At 49.5% G+C, this 18,100-nt stretch overlaps 1 protein-coding gene and 1 long non-coding RNA gene across 4 annotated transcripts; both read left to right on the top strand.

Annotated features, from left to right (window-relative positions):
• Positions 1–5,904: 5,904 nt before the first annotated feature.
• Positions 5,905–8,109, top strand: LOC146758584 (uncharacterized). Of its 2 annotated transcripts, XR_014934003.1 has the most exons (4): positions 6,127–7,085; positions 7,172–7,235; positions 7,388–7,498; positions 7,596–8,109. It is a non-coding gene; the product is annotated as an uncharacterized LOC146758584 (long non-coding RNA). The 2 variants fall into 2 exon arrangements; XR_014934004.1 differs by lacking the exon at positions 7,388–7,498 and having other exon boundaries at positions 5,905–7,235.
• Positions 8,110–11,816: 3,707 nt separating this feature from the next.
• On the top strand, positions 11,817–14,210 carry LOC146758583 (E3 ubiquitin-protein ligase Itchy-like). Of its 2 annotated transcripts, none has more exons than XR_014934002.1 (5): positions 11,817–11,903; positions 12,090–12,186; positions 12,692–12,764; positions 13,440–13,537; positions 13,879–14,210. XR_014934002.1 is itself a non-coding variant. In XM_085514540.1 (5 exons), exons 2-5 carry the CDS (start codon positions 12,120–12,122, stop codon positions 13,993–13,995), a joined length of 270 nt encoding a protein of 89 aa, XP_085370666.1. In that variant the 5' UTR covers positions 11,817–11,903; positions 12,090–12,119; the 3' UTR covers positions 13,996–14,210. The 2 variants fall into 2 exon arrangements, 1 of the variants encoding a protein (XP_085370666.1); XM_085514540.1 differs by having other exon boundaries at positions 13,964–14,210.
• Positions 14,211–18,100: the final 3,890 nt, after the last annotated feature.

Below are 18,100 nucleotides of genomic sequence, written 5' to 3'. Positions count from 1 at the left end.
CGCACAAGACAAGTTTGTCAGCCTATTACAAATGGGCAGTTGCCTGAAGGACTGCAAATGGCCCTGGGATTTCTGTGACAGAACTGAAAATCAGCCCCTCAGCAGCCCAGCTTTGTCACCACAGACTTTCAGCCCTTCCCTCTGCCTTTCTGTGGGTGCAGCAACTGGCTAAGCCTGAGCTCTCTAAAGCATCTTATAGAACAGTACGTCTGTGCTCACAGGTCAGCAGTAGGAGGGCAGAAGTGGAAGGACTGTGGGTCTGCCATAGCATCTGTGCATCACTCATTGATAGCTAATCCAATTCTGAACAGAGGATCTCACACTTAGCAACGCAAGAGGGCTAAGAGAATGATCCAGTTCCACATTCTTAGTGTTGTGAAGCACACTAGGGAATAACTTGGGGAGACAGCCTGGAGACCCAAGTGTCAGGGTTTCTTAAACATAGAAAACAGCCTATTGTACTTATCTGACATATAAAAATTACACATTGCACATTCTTACTAACGTCAGCCAAGTATCCATTCTATAATTAGCATATATTCACACTGCCAGATCCCCTGCTTTCTTTCAAGTGGTTTTCTTGTTGAGCTGTTATTACAGTTTTTAATCATATTCATTGTACAGGCTCTCGTTTAATTTACCCTGCATTACCTGTGTATGTCTGCCTTGTGACAGCTGACACATACCTGCTGTGACCACAGATATTTCATGTCCCACCAAAACCCAGGGGTCTCTCCCATCATTATTTACCTTCCAGCACAAAGAGGGAGCTGCCATCAATCTATGAAGGGAATGATGAACCATACTCCTGCCCTTGTTACCCATTCCTGTAGGGTAATAAAGAAGATGGTTACCCTAAGGAAACTCTGCCATACTCTTCATGTGCAGCTCATCAGGAACTTTTCTGACTCCTATTTCATATTTTCCAGATTAGTATTTTTTGCCTGTAAGACATTCATGTTATTCATCTAACGCAGAAGTCATTTTCAGTCCTGAAAGGGGCTCTTTCTTCACACTTTAGAACATTTTTCTATGAGCTTTGTCTTCCAGACAAATACTGAAGAAATCAGAAATATTTTCTGTATAGCAGCAGTTTATATTCTGACTTATGGTGCACTGTCAATCTCCTTTGTCCTTCCACAAGAGAAAGCAACTGGAACAGGTTACTTTGTGTGGTAAAAGCGTAAGGAGAGCTGAAAATGAGACTTCTTGGACTTTAAGGAGCCACAAGAAGAGCCTAGAAAGTGAATGACATTCAAGTCTCTGAACATTTAGGTGGACACCAGGGGAGCAAAATCCTTCCTACTGTAAGAGACGAGCAAGTCCAAGACCTCCTCATAAGACTGGATATGTCCAAGTCCATGGGGCAGGATGACGTGCTTCCCAGAGTCATGAGGGAGCTGGTTGATACGCTCACCCAGCCATTCTCCACCGTATCTGAAAAGTCATGGCTGTCAGAAGAAGGCAGGAGAAGTCCCTGGGGTCTGGAAAAGGGAAACATCACTCCCAGTTTTTAGAAAGGCAGGAAGGAAATCACATGGGAAACTATAGGCCAGTGAGCCTTACCTCTGTGCCTGGGAAGATCATGGAGCTGTTCCTCATGGAAGAAATGTGGAGAACGATTTGGAGGTTCTGGTGGACAAAAAGATGGACATGAACCAGCAGTGTGTGCTTGCAGTCTGGAAGACCAACTGTATCCACAGAGAAGTGGCAGCATGGAGAAGTAGGCTCTTGCTCCCCTCCACTCTGCCTTCATGAGTCCCCATCTGCAGTACTGTGTCCAGATCTGGAGCCCACAGCACAAGAAAAGTGCAGAGCTTCTGGATTAGCTCCAGAGGAAGGTCAGAATGATAATTAGAGGTCTAGAGCACATCTCCTGTGAATGAAGAGAGGAGAATTAGGCTACATGTTAGGTTAGATACTAGGGGGAAACTTTTTCAGACAGAGGGTGGTGAGGCAATGGCACAGGCTGCCCAGAGAGGCTGTAGATGTGAGTTACCAACAGTGGAGTCTGGGAAGGACAAGAATCTTCCATTAATCGGTGACTGCTGGAAGGCGACAAAAATAGTGCTCTGCATTACAGTAGTTGAATTCCTGTTCCTCAAATTGTCCCACACTGCCTTCTATTTAGGAAACAAGCTCAGGGCACTCCTTGCCTCATTGCTCCTTTTAATTCAGACCTGCTGCTTCCTACAGGACCAGAAAGACGTCTGCTTAAACACTTGCGTAAGCCTGCCCTGCCCCAGTCAGGCAGAGTAGTATTTGCAATGCCAAACCATAGCAACCTTAATGCAGATGGCTGCACCCTCAAGCTTCTCTGCCTGAATCTGGCTTCTTGTGGTCTTGTGTCCTCCATTGCTGTTCCAGCAGGGAAGACGCCTCAGACCCTTGGGGATCCCTTATACTTTCTGTGCCTTGGTTTCTGGCCTGTGTAGGAGGGATGTAGGACAGAGTGTTGAGCAGGAGACAACCAGATGCTGCGGCAATCGACTGGCAGAGAAGGACCAAAGTACTTCAAAGGTGGGTAGATGTGGATCAGATCTATGGGGCAGGAGCTGCTGTGGGGCTGAGGGGAGTCAGATCTATGGGGCAGGAGCTGCTGTGGGGCAGAGGTGTGTCTGATCTATGGGATAGGAGCTGCTCTGGGGCACATGTGGGTCAGATCTATGGGGCAGGAGCTGCTGTGGGGTAGATGTGGGTCGGATCTATGGTGCTGGAGCTGCTGTGGGTCTGATGGGGGATAGATCAATTGGGCAGGATCTGCTGTGGGGCAGATGTCGGTCTGATCTATGGGGCAGGATCTGTTGTGGGGCAGATCTATGGGGCAGGAGATGCAGTGGGGCATATGTGGGTCAGATCTATGGGGCAGGAGCTTCTGTGGGGCAGATGTGGGTCTGATCTATGGGGCAGGAGCTGCTGTGGGGCTGAGGGGAGTCAGATCTATGGGGCAGGAGCTGCTGTGGGGCAGAGGTGTGTCTGATCTATGGGATAGGAGCTGCTCTGGGGCACATGTGGGTCAGATCTATGGGGCAGGAGCTGCTGTGGGGTAGATGTGGGTCGGATCTATGGTGCTGGAGCTGCTGTGGGTCTGATGGGGGATAGATCAATTGGGCAGGATCTGCTGTGGGGCAGATGTCGGTCTGATCTATGGGGCAGGATCTGTTGTGGGGCAGATCTATGGGGCAGGAGATGCAGTGGGGCATATGTGGGTCAGATCTATGGGGCAGGAGCTTCTGTGGGGCAGATGTGGGTCTGATCTATGGGGCAGGAGCTGCTGTGGGGCTGATGTGGCTGTCATGGTTTTGTAATTTTTTAATTTTGCTCTCAGTATTCCACATCATAACATCATGTAAAGTATGGATACTTGTATTGAATGTGCAGTCCACAGAAGAAGACTACATATCCCAGAGAACAACAGGGGTAATGATAAGTCACAGGACCAGGACTCTATATAATCTCGTTCCCAGGCTGGAGTGCCCTCCTTCTTCTCTCCAACTTCTCGGAGAGTGGGAAGCGTTCCAGCCGTGTCGCCTAGAGTTCACAGTCGGCCTCTCGGTTTTCGGGGACTCTCTCATTCCCTGTTTGTTTGATTTGTTAGCCTCAATTATATTATATTGTGTTATCTTGTATTTCGTTATCATATTTAGAACTTCTTTACAGTGAGGGTGACGGAGCACTGGAACAGGCTGCCCAGAGAGGTGGTGGAGTCTCCTTCTCTGGAGATATTCAAGACCCGCCTGGATGCCGAGCTGTGTGATGTGGTGTAGGGAGCCTGCTTTGGCAGGGGGGTTGGATGATCTCGATGATCTCTAGAGGTCCCTTCCAACCCCTACAACTCTGTGATTCTGTGTGATTTTGTAATCAAGCTGCACTCTGCCCGGGCAACAGCCAAACAGGCAGAGGTGTGTGCTCCAGACTGTGCCAGCCTTTGGCATCAGCAGGAAGCTCTGCCCATGCAATACTCCCCTCCTGGCTTCTTTTGACCTCCCTGTAAGGTCTGGTGGCACAGCTTGATCCCAGGTCTCTGCTGGGCTGTTACTCTGCCCCGGGAGCAGCTGCCAGGAAAACCAGTGCCACTGGGAAGGTGACGTGTGCAGTGATGGTCTCTGTCACTCACTTGCCTGCTGTCTTGAGCATCAGTCCATCAGCCTCCCAGGCTGACTCCTCTCAGCCCTCTGGGTACAAATCTGGTGCAGTGGTGCACTTAAGTGAGAGACTTACAGGGTCTGCAGATTGTTAAGGGCTATTTGCTGTTTAAAGCCTAGAAGCTGTTTCTGATTCCTTTAAACCAAACCCAAAGCATCGTGTGTGTGTGTGTGTGGATAGGTGTTTGTGGGTACCAGCGTGGGGAAATCACAGAACAATGTCCTACACTGTTGGTGTGACACTGTTTAATTGTGGTGGTCTCAGACCGCAGAGGTGGCCCAGGGTCTCTTGCAATGCATTCTCCATTAGCAGAAGTTGTCACTGGTCCCAAGAGGGAAGCCGGGGAGAAAAAGGTTTTTCTGCACCTCTAAATGTAGCAAGTCTTCTGCCTCTGTAGAGCATTGCATGGAAGCCCCTTTCAGGGAGCATCAGGACCAGGGCAGAAGGACCAGAGTTTCTTTTCCTTATCACCAGACCATGTGAGTTGTCCCACCACACACTTTGGCAACTTCTGGGGTGACTGGTCCACTGGTGACACTGTGTACATGGGCACAGTTGGAGCCTCTTGAGAAGGTGATTCTCCTTTGTGGAAACGGTCAGCATTGTGATGGGGTGAGGCTGAAATCTCTGTTTCTTTGAGAGCAGCCAACCTGAAGCTGCTTCGTAGTGAAGAGGGTGACTGTGTCTGCCCTATGGGAGAACAAGTTCTCTGGGAAGGTTTACGGCTGCAGAGGCAGATCTGGGGACTTGTGTGCAATGAAAGAAGCTGGAGGAGAAGAGGGGGGCAGGAGCTGCTCTGCCAAGAGGGAAATGAAGGCACAGAGCGCTGCTGTGGGTACGTGTCCCAGGAGCCCACTGGGTCCCCAAGACATATAGAGCTCAAAGTCCACCCTAAACCTTGTTCCATCCCACAGAGGTGACAACTGGAGGCAGTAGGAGAAGGAAGGGATGCTTCATTGATTTCATCACAAAGGACTTAAGGAGAAATATCCACTGCTGAATATTTCTCAGGGGGGAGGACGCCAGTTCCAGGGAGCTCTGTGTGCTGGGCACAGACTGACTGAGCCCTTCCATCTGGGTGGCTGTGGCAGCACAACCTTCCATCGGGGTGCTCCAGAGGGAGCTGTGTCTCACTGCAGGGCTGGCAGCTGTCCTGGTTGTTCCTTTGGCTGCTCACGGCCTCAGCCACCATCAGCCCCAGCACCATCAGGACCCCCAGCCCAAGGGCCGGGCGCACTGTGTTGCTCTGCATAAACCAGCAGGGGATGGGAAAGGACGGTCACCTGTTTGTAACTGCTTTGTGCTGATGGAGTTTGCGATCCGCACGTCCAAAGAAACACAGCGCGAGCATTTATTGCCTGTGGAGATGAGCTGCTGGAGGCATCTCCGGGGCAGAGCTAGATAGCGAGGGTGGCCAAAAAGCAAAGGGAAGGGAGGGGAGGGGGACAAGGGCGAGGAAGGAAGGGAAGGGGTAGGAAGGAAAGCGAGAGGAAAGACACAGAACAAGACGTTAATTTTGGGTCCCGGGGGCTGGACTCGATGATCTCTAAGGTCCCTTCCAACCCGCACAAGACTGTGATACTGTGATACTGTGAATACCAATAGAAAAAAATACAAAACCACGACAGTATGGCAGCCCAAAAAGATTCCCTTGTGGAAGAAGGGGGAGGGTGAAGGAGGGTGAAGGAGGGGAGTGAAGGAGAGTGAAGGAGGGTGAAGGAGGCCGAGGGCTCTTTACCTGGGGCCGGCACTTCTGTGCCCTCTTGCTGGCCAGAGAGAAGGGCTGCCCGCTGGGCACAGGGAGCGCCTTGGAGCTCCCGTGTCGTGCCCTGCCCTCCAGCCCCCTCCTCATCCTATGTGGAACGCCAGTGCCAGCAGTGCGGCCGCCATTTTAGAACCCTCTCCATGTCACCTTGGTCACCGCTGCCGCGCGCAACACACTCGCCTCTGACAGTTGTGGCAGTTAGCAGCCATGTCAGCAGCTAAGAGGGCTAGGGTAGAAGTTTTCCCTGTTTCAGGTGGGAGGATGGAGCTGGGGGCCCTAGGAGTGAGAAGGAGGAGGGGGCCCGCCATGACCACCAGGCAGAGGAGGGGTAAGAGAGCCATATTCCATCATGCCTGGACCAGCCCCGTGACCACCACCCATGTGGAGCCTATGGAGGTGGATCCCCCTCCAGAGGAACCGATGGAGGTGGATCCCCCTCCTGAGGAACCGATGGAGGTGGATCCCCCTCCAGAGGAGCCCATGGATGTGGATCCGCCCGCGGCATAGCTGGCCTGGCACCACACCACCGTGCCAGGCCCCGCGTTGGCATGGTCACAGCTTCACCATCACTGGTCCAGGCACTCGGCTCCTTTCCTGCTGCACGGCCCCTGCCCCCAGCGTTAGCTGGGTGGCATTATTTAGCATCTTCTTCTCCTCCTCCTTGTTGCTCCACCGGTTCTGTGGGCCCCCAGTTCCTTCTTCCCCCTGTTGGAGTTAGGTGCTTGTTCTGTTCTTTGTTGTTGATGGTAGTGTTAGGTTAGTGTTAGCGTTCAGTTTAGTTTTAGCGTTAGGGATAGGTTCCTGTTTGTTCTTTAGAGTTAGGCATAGGTTCCTGTTTGTTCTTTAGGGTTAGGTATAGGTTTCTGTTGTTATTTTAGAGTTAGGCATAGGTTAGTGTTCGTACTTACAGTCAGGCATTGGCTGCTACACTCAAGTCAAAGTAACCGCTGCTCCCTGGGTAAGCACGCAGCTGGTTGCTCACCCCGAGCAATGAGTGCGACTGCCCTGAGAGCAGAGGTTTGATGACATCTGCGATGAACTGAATTTCCCTCTTGGGACTTTTCCTTTGCAGAACATGGAGGAGCAGAGCGTGAGTGGCTGAGAAATGGAGCTGGGACTCAGGAGAGCAACACGTGGCTGTGTCCCAGAGCTCCCAAAGTGTGGCCATGGCAAGGTAGGCGTGCCTTACCGTAAGCGTTGTTCAAGCACAGCTCCTGGCACTGTCTGCAACAGATCCGCTCTCTGCGTGCTTTCTTTCAGTCACTGGTGTTGTGCAGCACAGCCACGGCACGGCCCTCAGTGCGTACCCGAGGAGCATGAAAAGGTAGGTGGTGAATTTTCATCTTGCTAACGCTAGGATTAGGAATGGTGAGCATCCCTAAAAGATTGGCCACGAAGGTGTGATCTGCCTCGGGGAGAAGTTGATTCTTGCCTCTTCAGCTTTTCCCTTCTTTTCTGTCCACCTGTCCTTTCCAGCTCCTCCTCCCCTCAGCTGCAAGTGGGGCAGTGCTCGAGTGTGAGGACTCTTCCTTGGCATGCAGTAACAGACAATGCAGATGTGAGTTTTGTGTCCTTCCTTGTTCTTGGGTCCGTAGCCCAAGGATATCTTGCGAGCAGCTCTCTAAGTCAGCCTGTGCTGGCAGCGTGCGTGAGTGAAATAGTGCCTCTTTTTTCCCTCTTGCAGCAAGCTTGCCGAGGCAAGGCAAGCGCTACTCAGCTGAGGAAGAAAGCCGAGAAGGAAAGCGGAAAGCAACGATGATGGCCTGAGCAAGAAGCTACAAAGGACAGCAGAACCACCTGCAGCGCTTCCTCGGAGGTGGCACCAAAAGCTGCTGACTCAACAGTCCAGTTTACCGGCACAGCCGTGCTTTCCCTGTCATGGACGGTGGAGATGATGGAAGTGAACTGGACAGGAAGGACTTGTGCTGCGTTAGAAGCAAAGAGGGCTTCACCTGTGCAGGACTTGGTGTATGGCAAGAGCTGGAGACGCTGTGTTCCTTCAGGGTGTGTCTCTTGAGATCCAGGCCTGGTGTAGGGTTAGGTTGAAATAGGGCTGGATGGGACTGGAGAGGGAGGAGGTGACGTAGCCCCGGGATTTGGCTTCTCCTTGGGTCTGACTGGAGGCTGAGTGACTGATTGCTAAGCGGAAATCCTGGGCACTGGGGCTTCATTTTGGGGTGTGGGCGGGGTAATAAATAGAAGCCGAGTCCTTTTGTACGCAATAAAATTGAAGCGAACTTTCTAAACCTGGTGCTGCCTCTTTCAGTAGCTGGTCAGAACATCCCTCGCTCGGGCTGGCAATCACAGGGCGATGAAGCGGTCGGCTTCACGCCTCTCCCTTGACATGGTGCACGTTTTCCCCTGTTTCCTTGTTGGTCTTCCCAACCTGTGGCCTTTCAGCCAACCCGTAGGTGCTGGTGACAGGCTGTGAGCATCTCCTTACTCTCTGAGGTCCAACAGAAAGAAACCAGAGGAGGGGAAGCAGCCCACAAGGAAGAAGGGTATCCCGTGCTCAGCCCCTTGAGTTGGCCTCTCTTCCCTGAGGGCTCCTTCAGCTTCTGATGCACCGTGTGCTGCTGTTTGCCCTGGGAAGCCCAGCTGCACGCTGGCAGCTGTGGCCTGTGCATCAGCCTCCCCTTGAGGCCCAAGGAGTTGTTTGTTTCTATGTATTCAGTATTGGTGTGGCATTATGTTGTTTTGTTCTGCTTTGAGATCAGGGGTAATTTAACACTGCTGGAAGTAATTGGGGTTCAGGAGTAGCATATGTAGAATTTTGATCATGCAGCAAGTTGTGATTCCTACTGTGTTAAAGAACTGGTACACACATATACGCCTGCAGCCGGAGCTTGATTGACTCTCGTCAATACGGCCTTCCAAACCCCAGCCCTGGGGAGTTGTCCAAAAATTTTCCAACCTTTTGTACTACCTAAGTTTATTTTAAACAGACAAGGAGGAGTAATCTCTTAAAGGCTTTTTTAAAGGCATTGGACTAAGTTTTGATTATCACATCTCAGGAAGCTTCTGCATTCCACCTAGTGCTAATGTGATACATCAAGAGCAGATTACACAAGAGATTCAGGCCTTGCTGCCAGTCTTTTATGAATCCGAACTTTGTTTCATGTTGCCAGATATTCTGGTTTCCTTTTCAGGAGATTCCTTTGCTGTATATTAAGAAGGCCAACTGCATCCTGGCCTGCATCAGAAACAGTGTTGCCAGCAGGAGCAGAGAGGTGATTGTCCCCCTGTTGTCAGCACTGATGAGGCCGCAGCTCGAGTGCTGTGTTCAGTTTTGGGCCCCTCACTGCAAGGAAGACATGGAGGCCCTGGAACGTGTTCAGAGGAGGGCAACAAAGCTGGTGAGGGGTCTGGAGCACAGGCCGTATGAGTTGAGGCTGAGGGAGCTGGGATTGTTCAGCCTGGAGAAGAGGAGGCTCAGGGGAGACCTCATTGCTCTCTCTAACTTCCTGAAGGGAGGCTGTAGTGAGCTGGGGCTCGGCCTCTTCTCTCGTGTCATTAATGATAGGACCAGAGGGAATGGCTTCAAGCTGTGACAGGGGAGATTCAGGCTGGACACTACGAGGTATTACTGGTCAGAACAGGTGGCCAGGCACTGGAATGGACACAGGGAGGTGGTGAAGGGAAGGGGCCGAGGGCGAGGAAGGAAGGAAGGGAATGGGAATGTAAAGGAGGGAAAGCGAGAGGAAAGACATGGAACGAGACGTGAATTTTGGGTCCTTTTCCGGCAGCCGCCCCCCCCCACCAGGCCCCAGCCCGGCCTGAGCCAGGTGACAGTGCCAGTGACAGGAAGTGCTTCCTGCAGGCGGCGGAGAGCACTTCCGGGCCATGGCGGCATGGCGGCCATGAGCGGGGCCGGGAGGAGCGGGCTCTGTGCTGCGAACGGGTTCGGGCCTCAGTGCGGGGGCACGGAGGGGCTGTCGGGGGAGGAGCTCGCGGCGCTGCCGGCACCCAGAGGCGGCTCCCGGGCGGCTCCACGGTCTCGCTGTGCTGCGGAGTCACCCGGCCGGCCCCAAAAGCCTGGAGGCAGAGCCTGAGCCGGCCCCGGCCGTGTTGGTGTGCGTTGTTGTTCCGGGGCTGTGAATGAGGACTCCCCGCTGGAATTGGTGCCGATGGATCCGCACGCCTCGGTGCCGTGTTGGGCTGGGGCAGTGGGTGTGGATGAAGGTTTGTACGGATGGATTGGGTCTGGATTGCAGTGAGCGGGATGAGTCCGGGCTGCGGTTTGGCGTGGTTGTGTTGGTTGCTTTTTTGCGCGCTTTATTGCTGTGGCCGTAGAATTCCCTCTTTCTTACCATCTGATCTGTGAAGGCTTCTTTGTGGGAAGGTTTTGAGGGATAGAAATTGCTTTTGTCATGAGTCATCTGGAAAGGTTTCACAGAAACAGCGACATTTGCAGAAGGAACGTATTGGCATTGGCAGTTGTGCAAAATACTCATTGGGATAGAGAGGAGGGAGTACCTGCAGAAGACCATTCTCTTCTGGTTTTGAGGAAGCCAGGGAGAGCTCAGATTGCAGCTTAAGCAATGTTCTTTTGTCACACTCTGTGTCCTGTGTTGCGTTCCCCAGAGTTTCATCTCTCCTTTCGATTCCAGTTCTCCTGACAGGTTAGGCTTGAATTCAGCATAATATCTGCTTCTCCCTGGGTTCAGGTTCTTTGCATCTCCTGCCTGCTTTTCTCCCTTTTCTTAATGGAGAGTGGAGTTTCTACCACAGAGCAAAGTTTCCTGATTAACAGAAACAAATATGGAACATATTAGATGAATATAGCTCTGCATTTTTTTCTTCCTCCGGGTAGCAAGGGACTCCTGTGCTCTCATTAATATCAACAGTGAGTAGATGCTGCCTGCTATTGGAGCCTAAAATGCTTTCCATAGTTGAGTGGTTGGAAACATAGGGTTTTAACTTAAAATTGTTTGTGCAGGGTGAAGGTTGGGAACACAATTAGAATACAGTTACACAGTGCTCTATCCCCAGAACTTTCCAGCATTTTTCTTAACACAGCTTACGGTTCATTTCAAAACAAACTAACAAAGATGAACTTGGGTTAGCGTAGCCCGTTTTAAATGATCCTTCTGTGTCTTTTCCAGGCTGGTAGCAGAATGGAGACTTTCCTGAGGTGCTGAGGAACAGACACAAGCTTCTTTTGAAGGCTTCAATGAAATTCTGCCCCAGCAGTATCTGCGGTCCTTTGATGCTAAGGAGCTGGAAGTAAAAGACTATTGTCAGATCCAGGCTGCTACATGTAATACTTGAATTTCAGTCAGAGTCTGAAGAGCAGAGTTCATTAAGGCTGGTGGTTCTGCTTTCAGGATGTGTGAGAGAAGCCTTATGTATCAGGTAGTATTTGGTTACTGTGTTGTTCTTCACTTTCTTCTTTGCAACCAATTTAGACACATTTCTAACCTTAAGATTCTGCCAGCATAAATTTTTTGGCTGACAGTGTTTTTGTAGTCCTTGACAATGTGATTTGCATGTGTCTAAAGAGTGAGTGACTGGAAAGCAAGGGAGATAAGAACCAAATATCAGCGGATGGTCAAATTACAGAGTGGAGCAGGTTTTAGCTGCTTTTGGTCTCTCCAAATTATACTCTGCAGCAGAACATCGTATTTCTAGCACAGAATTGTACGGTTAGGCAATGAGAAAGTATGGTTTATATGTCTAAATGCATTCGTTTTCATGACTGGTGTATCTTCTTTGTTGCCACGGATGTTATTATTTGCTGTGGAAGTTTCAGTTTAATAGTAAAACCAAGCGTACTGTGATTGCGGGTGCTTTGAAGTACAGTAGTATTTCAGTGCAATAGTCTTGCTGTAGAAGCAAAGTAGTAGCTTGTAGTTTCCATGTTTATGAAATTTTTCTTCCCTAAAGGTGCTCCTGTGTGGAATTCAAGAAACTGATCTGAATGACTGGCAGAGGCAATACCATCTACCGGCATGATAGCAGAACCTGCAGACAGATATTGTGGTTCTGGCAGGTTTGTAGACTTCTTTTTTCCACACAAGAACACAGCAACAGCTTAATGAGCAATAGTCAGAATTACTCAACAGATAAGTAGCATGTAAATGTAAATGATAACTGCTAATCCAGCTGTCCCATGGGGGATGGGGAAGTGAACATTTCAATATTAAACTTGACATCAATGTTAATTATTATTTTTCAGTTTGGGAAATAAATAGATAATGAGAAGAGAATGAGATTTCTACAGTTTGTTACTGGAACGTGCAGATTACCAGTAGGAGGATTTGCTGACCTCACGGGTAACGAGCCCTCTTTAATGCATTTTATGCTCATGTTATTTCCTTTTTTCTTAATAAGGACCAAGCTGTGTGTTTAAGGGTATTTTTTAATGAATTTATATGGAATCTGAGTCTTGCATATTGGTAGAGCTGTGATAGAAAAAGGGATGGATGGAATGTGAACACGCCTTGCATCAGTGACTTGATCCATGGTTTGGACATGGTCCTGGCAGGGCAGCCTGCTCTGGGTATCCTTGGTTGATCAGAGTGGCAGGACTAGGTAAACTCCAGAGATTCCTTCCAGTACCAAACCAACGATGTGATTCAGTGGTTGAGTTTCTTTGAAAACCGCTTCATATTTATGCATTTCACTACGTGGATTTCTTCAGAGGGATGTAGTGAGAGACAAATGTCTTTGTGCTCTGCAAGTAGTTATAGTCTTGTTTTCACGCACTGTGTTCATGTATTACCTACTGGTATACACGGGCAGTTAGACCTAAGAATTCATTGTTTGATTTTTGTACAGGGAGCAACAGACCCCAAAAATTTTGCATTGAGAAAGTTGGAAAGGAAAACTGGTTACCTGGAAGTCACACCTGGTAAGTACGAAGGATCAAACTCTGCTGTGGTTCTGTTCTTACAGATGGCAGTCTACTTTGAGATTTTAGGAAGTGGGTGTGATATGGAAGTGTCTGAGACTGTGTGAAAGCAAAGCACTGGGCTATGGCAGTAAGCTCTGCTGAGTAATAGTTGAACTTCTGAAAAGCAGTTTTGTTGTGGAGCTGATTCCATTGTAAACGCCATGGATCTGCACATCACTAAAAACGTAAAGCTACTTTTAGTACTTAAGGTTGTCCTTTTTTTAAAGAGTTTGGGATTGATCTTTCATTATCACCACGCTCGATCTTGGCAATGAAAATAAATAGCCACGCTCATGCTCCCTCTTGGCTGGAGAAAATGTAGCTTCTGCTCAGTTTCTCAGTTACGCTGGTGCTTTGTGAAGATGCTCAGATTTTAAGTTTCAGATACAGAAGAGAGATTAGGTGAGACTTGTTCCTAAATACATTGCCAGTTATGGAAAGTTATCGCTGCTCAGGTGCTTGTTGTGCTTTAACTCTCACTTTCATAGACAAGTGCATGTCAAGATACAGGTGTTTTAGAGGGTACAAATGCAGTTTTCCTTCTGAACAGGACAGTTCATATGCCTGTGTTCCTAATGGATATTTGGTGGTTTAAACTGTTGTTCAATAATTAAGGTTTCTCTTTGTTTTCAGTTTCAGTCGCTTGGACCTTCCAGCCTATAAGAATTATGAGCAGCTGAAGGAAAAGCTGTTATTTGCAACTGATAACCCCACAGCATCTGCTACCCCAGGTAATATTGGACTTCCAGCTGAGTTGAATGACTTTACTGCTCCCAGCACTGCTTGAGCAACCTGATCTGTGTGAATTCATACTGCATAACAAATACATACTCGTATGTAGCTGCCAACTAATCCCAGTTCTCAAACATGAAAGTAACTTCTGTTTCGTTGTTTGCCTTATGAAAATGACATGAAAAACTGAATGAGCTGCTGAGCTGCTGATGGACGAATTAACAAAGCCTTATTGCTCCAGGTAGCTCAGGTGTTCCTATATGAAGCTGCACAGTAAATGCGTCATGTCTTCATCTGATCAAGCAGCGGGAGCTGATATTTTAATGTGTTTCTGTTCCAGAAAAAGAAAAACTGCAAACGAAAAGCCTGTTAAAATTGTCTTGTTTGCATCATTCTGACATGCTGCGCTCTGTCTGTGAATTCAGCTCTTGGTTCTGTTGGTATCTCCAGCCCCTGATTCTTGTGGTGTCTTCTGCATTTTCTTCAAGCATCACTGTTTGTGTATATATGCTCTATTGAACAAGGACATGAACTGGGATCAGCAGCACTGGATGGTAAAATACTTTACTGAAATTCATTGTCGGCATTTCCTTGTATTGTAATTTCCAATACTCAAGTAACTGTAACAATATCTGTGTAAGTCAAATATTTTTATAAAATGACTCAAAGAGATGCTCGTCCTGTCGTTATTGGTTTGGTGTTACGAAGCACAAGTGTAGAAATGAAGGATTGAACTGCTGCTGGGGGTTGCAGGTAGGCTGGGTTTCTGTCGTGTGCTATTTCTGCCTGCTGGGGATGTGAGCGGGCGTTGGGCCCGAGCCCCGCTCGTGTTGGTCACAGCACAGGGGCTGCAGGAAACACTGGGAGAGCAGAGCAGGGAGAGCCGGGCTGTGTGCAGGCCGGGGCATGACATGGAACCTCGGCAGCTGCACAGCTGCTGAGCTTTTCCCCCAGGTCTTCAGACTCTCAGGTGATAAGGCTGTGCAGCAAAGCCAGCTGGGCACTGCTGATACTGCGGGCTTAGGGGATGAAGCCCTGCAGCACCTGCATGGCACTCCCTGTAGTCTGCCATCTTTATGTGCACAGCTGCTGTAGGTGGTGTTGGAGCAGTGGAGCGGCAGTGCGGTGCTGCAGGGCAGCTACACACCCCAGGGGCTCTCCATAGGCTGCAGTGATGTGGCCCAAGTCCCATACTCACTTTCTTTCCCGTCCCCAAGAATGACATACCAGTAGCAAAATATGTTTTCCCCTTTTCCCAGTGTCCAAAGACAGAGATGAGGTGTCTTAGCAAGTGCACCAGCAATGTGTGGAGCAGAACCGCCTTGGGAGCCACTGTCACACCTGAGTTGATCCGTTTTAGGCTTCCCATGGAAATGTAGCATTTTGACTCTTCGTTAGTAAATCTTTGAGGTTGCATTTGACTTGCTGTTGCAGTGTCTGCTGCTTGCTCTTCATGCAGCTAGTCAATGTATTTGTTTATGTAGTCAGTGCTAGGGTTTGATTTAGACAGCTCCGTCATCTTTTCAAGAGCTGCACCATGGTCGGCTGTGGAGAGAGGGTGAGTGGGAGGGGACACCTGTGTCCCACAGTGGCTCCTCCAGTCAGTGAAGGTCCTGAAATTGGTCTCTTCAGCTAATAGGGAGCTTTCCTCAGCTACCGTGTGTTTGGAAAGAGGAAGAGCAGTCCCAGGACCTTCAGCTGTGAGACTCTTCAGACGGACCTTGTGGAGACATCTGCAGGTGTAGTCTGGGATGGAACGGCTCCTGTTTGGCTCTTGTTACCCACGTGCAGCATGTGGTTATTGAGCTTATAAGGGAGCAACATAGGAAAGAATCCTGTTCTCATCTACTACCTAATGCTAAGTCATTCCTCCTCACGGGGAAGTGACTAAGCATTGGTCCTGGGTGCTAGGAGAGGGATGTCAGATCTGAAAGCAGTGTGAATGATGGACAGCCATGTTAAACACAGGGCTGCTCTGCGGTGCAGAGGTGCTTGTGAGTTCAGAAGATACCTGCTGAAGGAGAACTGCTTTGCTGTTGGATGTCATCAAGCTGCAATCTGCCCGGGCAACAGCAAAACAGGCAGAGGTGTGTGCTCCAGACTGTGCCAGCCTTTGATTCTGTTCCTGAGGTGAGCTGCGCTTTGCTCGCTGCAAATTCCAACTATATTTGTAGGAATTATTTCTATGAATAACACAATGGTGGTGTTTGAGTCGCAGACAGATGCAGCAGAGCCTTTGCTCTGATCTTTTCAGGAACTCAAGCAGCTTTTTGCCATCCCCACCTGGAGCCATTGAAGCGTGCAGCCAGGAGCTGGACTCAGTGGTCCTCGCAGGGACCCTCCAGCTCAGGAATTCAATCATTTTACAATCACTGAGCTTGGCAGACATGCAAAGAGTGTGGGTGTGACAGCAAGCAATTAGCATGGCCAGCATCAGGAACCCATGGTTATGAGCTTAGGGCTGGTTTAGGTTTGCCAAGCGGGGGGACTAATGCTGGGATCCTTCTCTCCGGCCTGGAGGCTCTCACACAGCAGCATGGTTCTGTGTTTGGCAGGTGGGTTGGACCCAGGCTGTGCAGGAATCAACTGGGCTCTGCTTCAGCTGCAGTCTGAGGGCCTTTGGCTGCAGCCAGCTGCTGTTCACACAGGATACAGAAAGCTCCAGAGCCACACAAGGGCCTTCAGGCTCCGAGTGAAACCCCACAAGCTGAGGGGAAGGAAGTGAACATCACCATCCTTAAGTATCACCACACGGAGCCTTGACCCTCCCTGGCACCCAGGCATCAAAGGGCTCTTTTCATGTTCTTTACAGCAGGCTGGGAAAGAATCTTGGCTTCAAAACTTCCAGAGCAGCAAGAAGGAAGTATTGGTTCTCTTCACAGACAGCCTTGGTTCTTCCGCTGCTGCCAGTGGGGAACATCAGCAGAGAGCATCTCTAAAGCAGAGAGAAGCACATGTATGAGAATGAAAGTCAATTAGGTCTGAGCAGGATTAATAGGGATTTAATTGAACTATGTAAACTGGAACTCGGGTCACGAGCTGCTTATGAGCCTGCCTCAAGGGATCATGCAGCTTGCACTGGAGGAGCACAAGGATGCATTGTGAGCGGGACAGCATGTGGTCAGAGAGGGAGACCTGCTTGAACAGTCAAAAATGGAAGAGAAAAACTGCTTGAGATAGATGCCTGGGAATTTGAGGACTTACCGCACAGTCTTTCCTTCCTTTCCTCTTCTGGGGAGGGAACCAAGTAACACCAGCCAGAGCTCACCCAGCTCACCGCTCCTCCTGCAGTCCAAGTGGCTGCCAGGCAGCTCCCTGCTACAGCTACACTTGCCATGGGGCCTACAGAAATCCCCATTATCAATCGACTGAATCCCCATCTAATCCCCCGATCCTATTAACAAACACTGCCTTTATTTTGCTACCTCCATGGGGGCTCTTGGAGCCAACATCCCTCATGAGAGGCAAATTAATTAAGACATTGCACCGTTTCCTCTTTCCAGGAAGGTGGAGGTGTTCTGGCAGACATTTTGCTGCTTCCAAGTCAAGCACGGACACACGCATGCCTGAAAGTTTGAGCCAACCACCCTCACACAGATCGAAGGAGCTGAAAGGCCTCCCCTAAACGCGTCACTCTCGTGAACAGGCCATGGATGTCCCTGTGTTTCTACAGAGCTCAAGAAGCTTTCATAGTAAACAGAAAGAGGCAGCATGACTTTTAAAAAGTTACTTTTGTTTTAATTTGAAACAAAGATTATATGTAATTGGTGTGAGATATTTTTGTCATGTTTCTTTGTCCTGAAATCTCCAAGCAACTTCGGAGTGCTTTTGTCTCGCATGCTTTGTTCTGTTCTCCTCATGCTGCCCACCTGACTCATCCACCAACAGCAAGGGAGAGAAGCAAACGCGGTCCTTCTCACACTGATGGTTCCAGCAAATGTGCTGCTAGTCTTCTGGTAGAGAACAGACACAGCACAGCACTGCTGCTGGACCTGGGCTCACAATGCATTTGTCAATTGAGGATGGCAGTCTGTGTATGCAAAAGGATGGCAGACTTGCAGCCCCACCACAGAACCCTTTTCTTCAAAGCCACTGTAAGCTCTGGGGCACCTAACACAGCAGGTTCTCCTCCCGTTGACTCATTTGTGATCAAACAAACCAAGCAGTGAGCTGGCATCAGGAAGCTCCAGATGCCTTACAGAGACTCTGTGGCTACGACACCACCTCTCTCCAGACCCTTCTAGCCATATTTCAGGTTAACACTAGACCGTCCCTGGCCCTGAAGAGACAGACCCTAAAGGAATGCAGTGTCTTCAGCTCTTGCCATATATCAAGTCCCAAATAGGTGAAGTCCTCTTTGCTGCTAATGCATTGGAAGCCCTTCCCTTCCAGCTTCCTTAGTTCCAATCCGCAGTCCACGAAAGGGAAAGCACAGCCATGCCTGAAAAACAGACCACGTAGTCCGTTGCCTTTGGTGCACTTCTGAGGAAGCATTCCAGGCGATTCTGCTGTCCTTTGTGCCTTCCTGCTCAAGCCCTTATCGCTTCTTTTTGCTTTCCTTG

Source organism: Coturnix japonica, chromosome 13, assembly GCF_054131305.1.
Source record: "Coturnix japonica strain WE chromosome 13, WE-NBRP24, whole genome shotgun sequence".
Lineage (NCBI taxonomy): Eukaryota > Metazoa > Chordata > Aves > Galliformes > Phasianidae > Coturnix > Coturnix japonica.
This window is presented reverse-complemented; position numbering and strand designations above follow the sequence as displayed.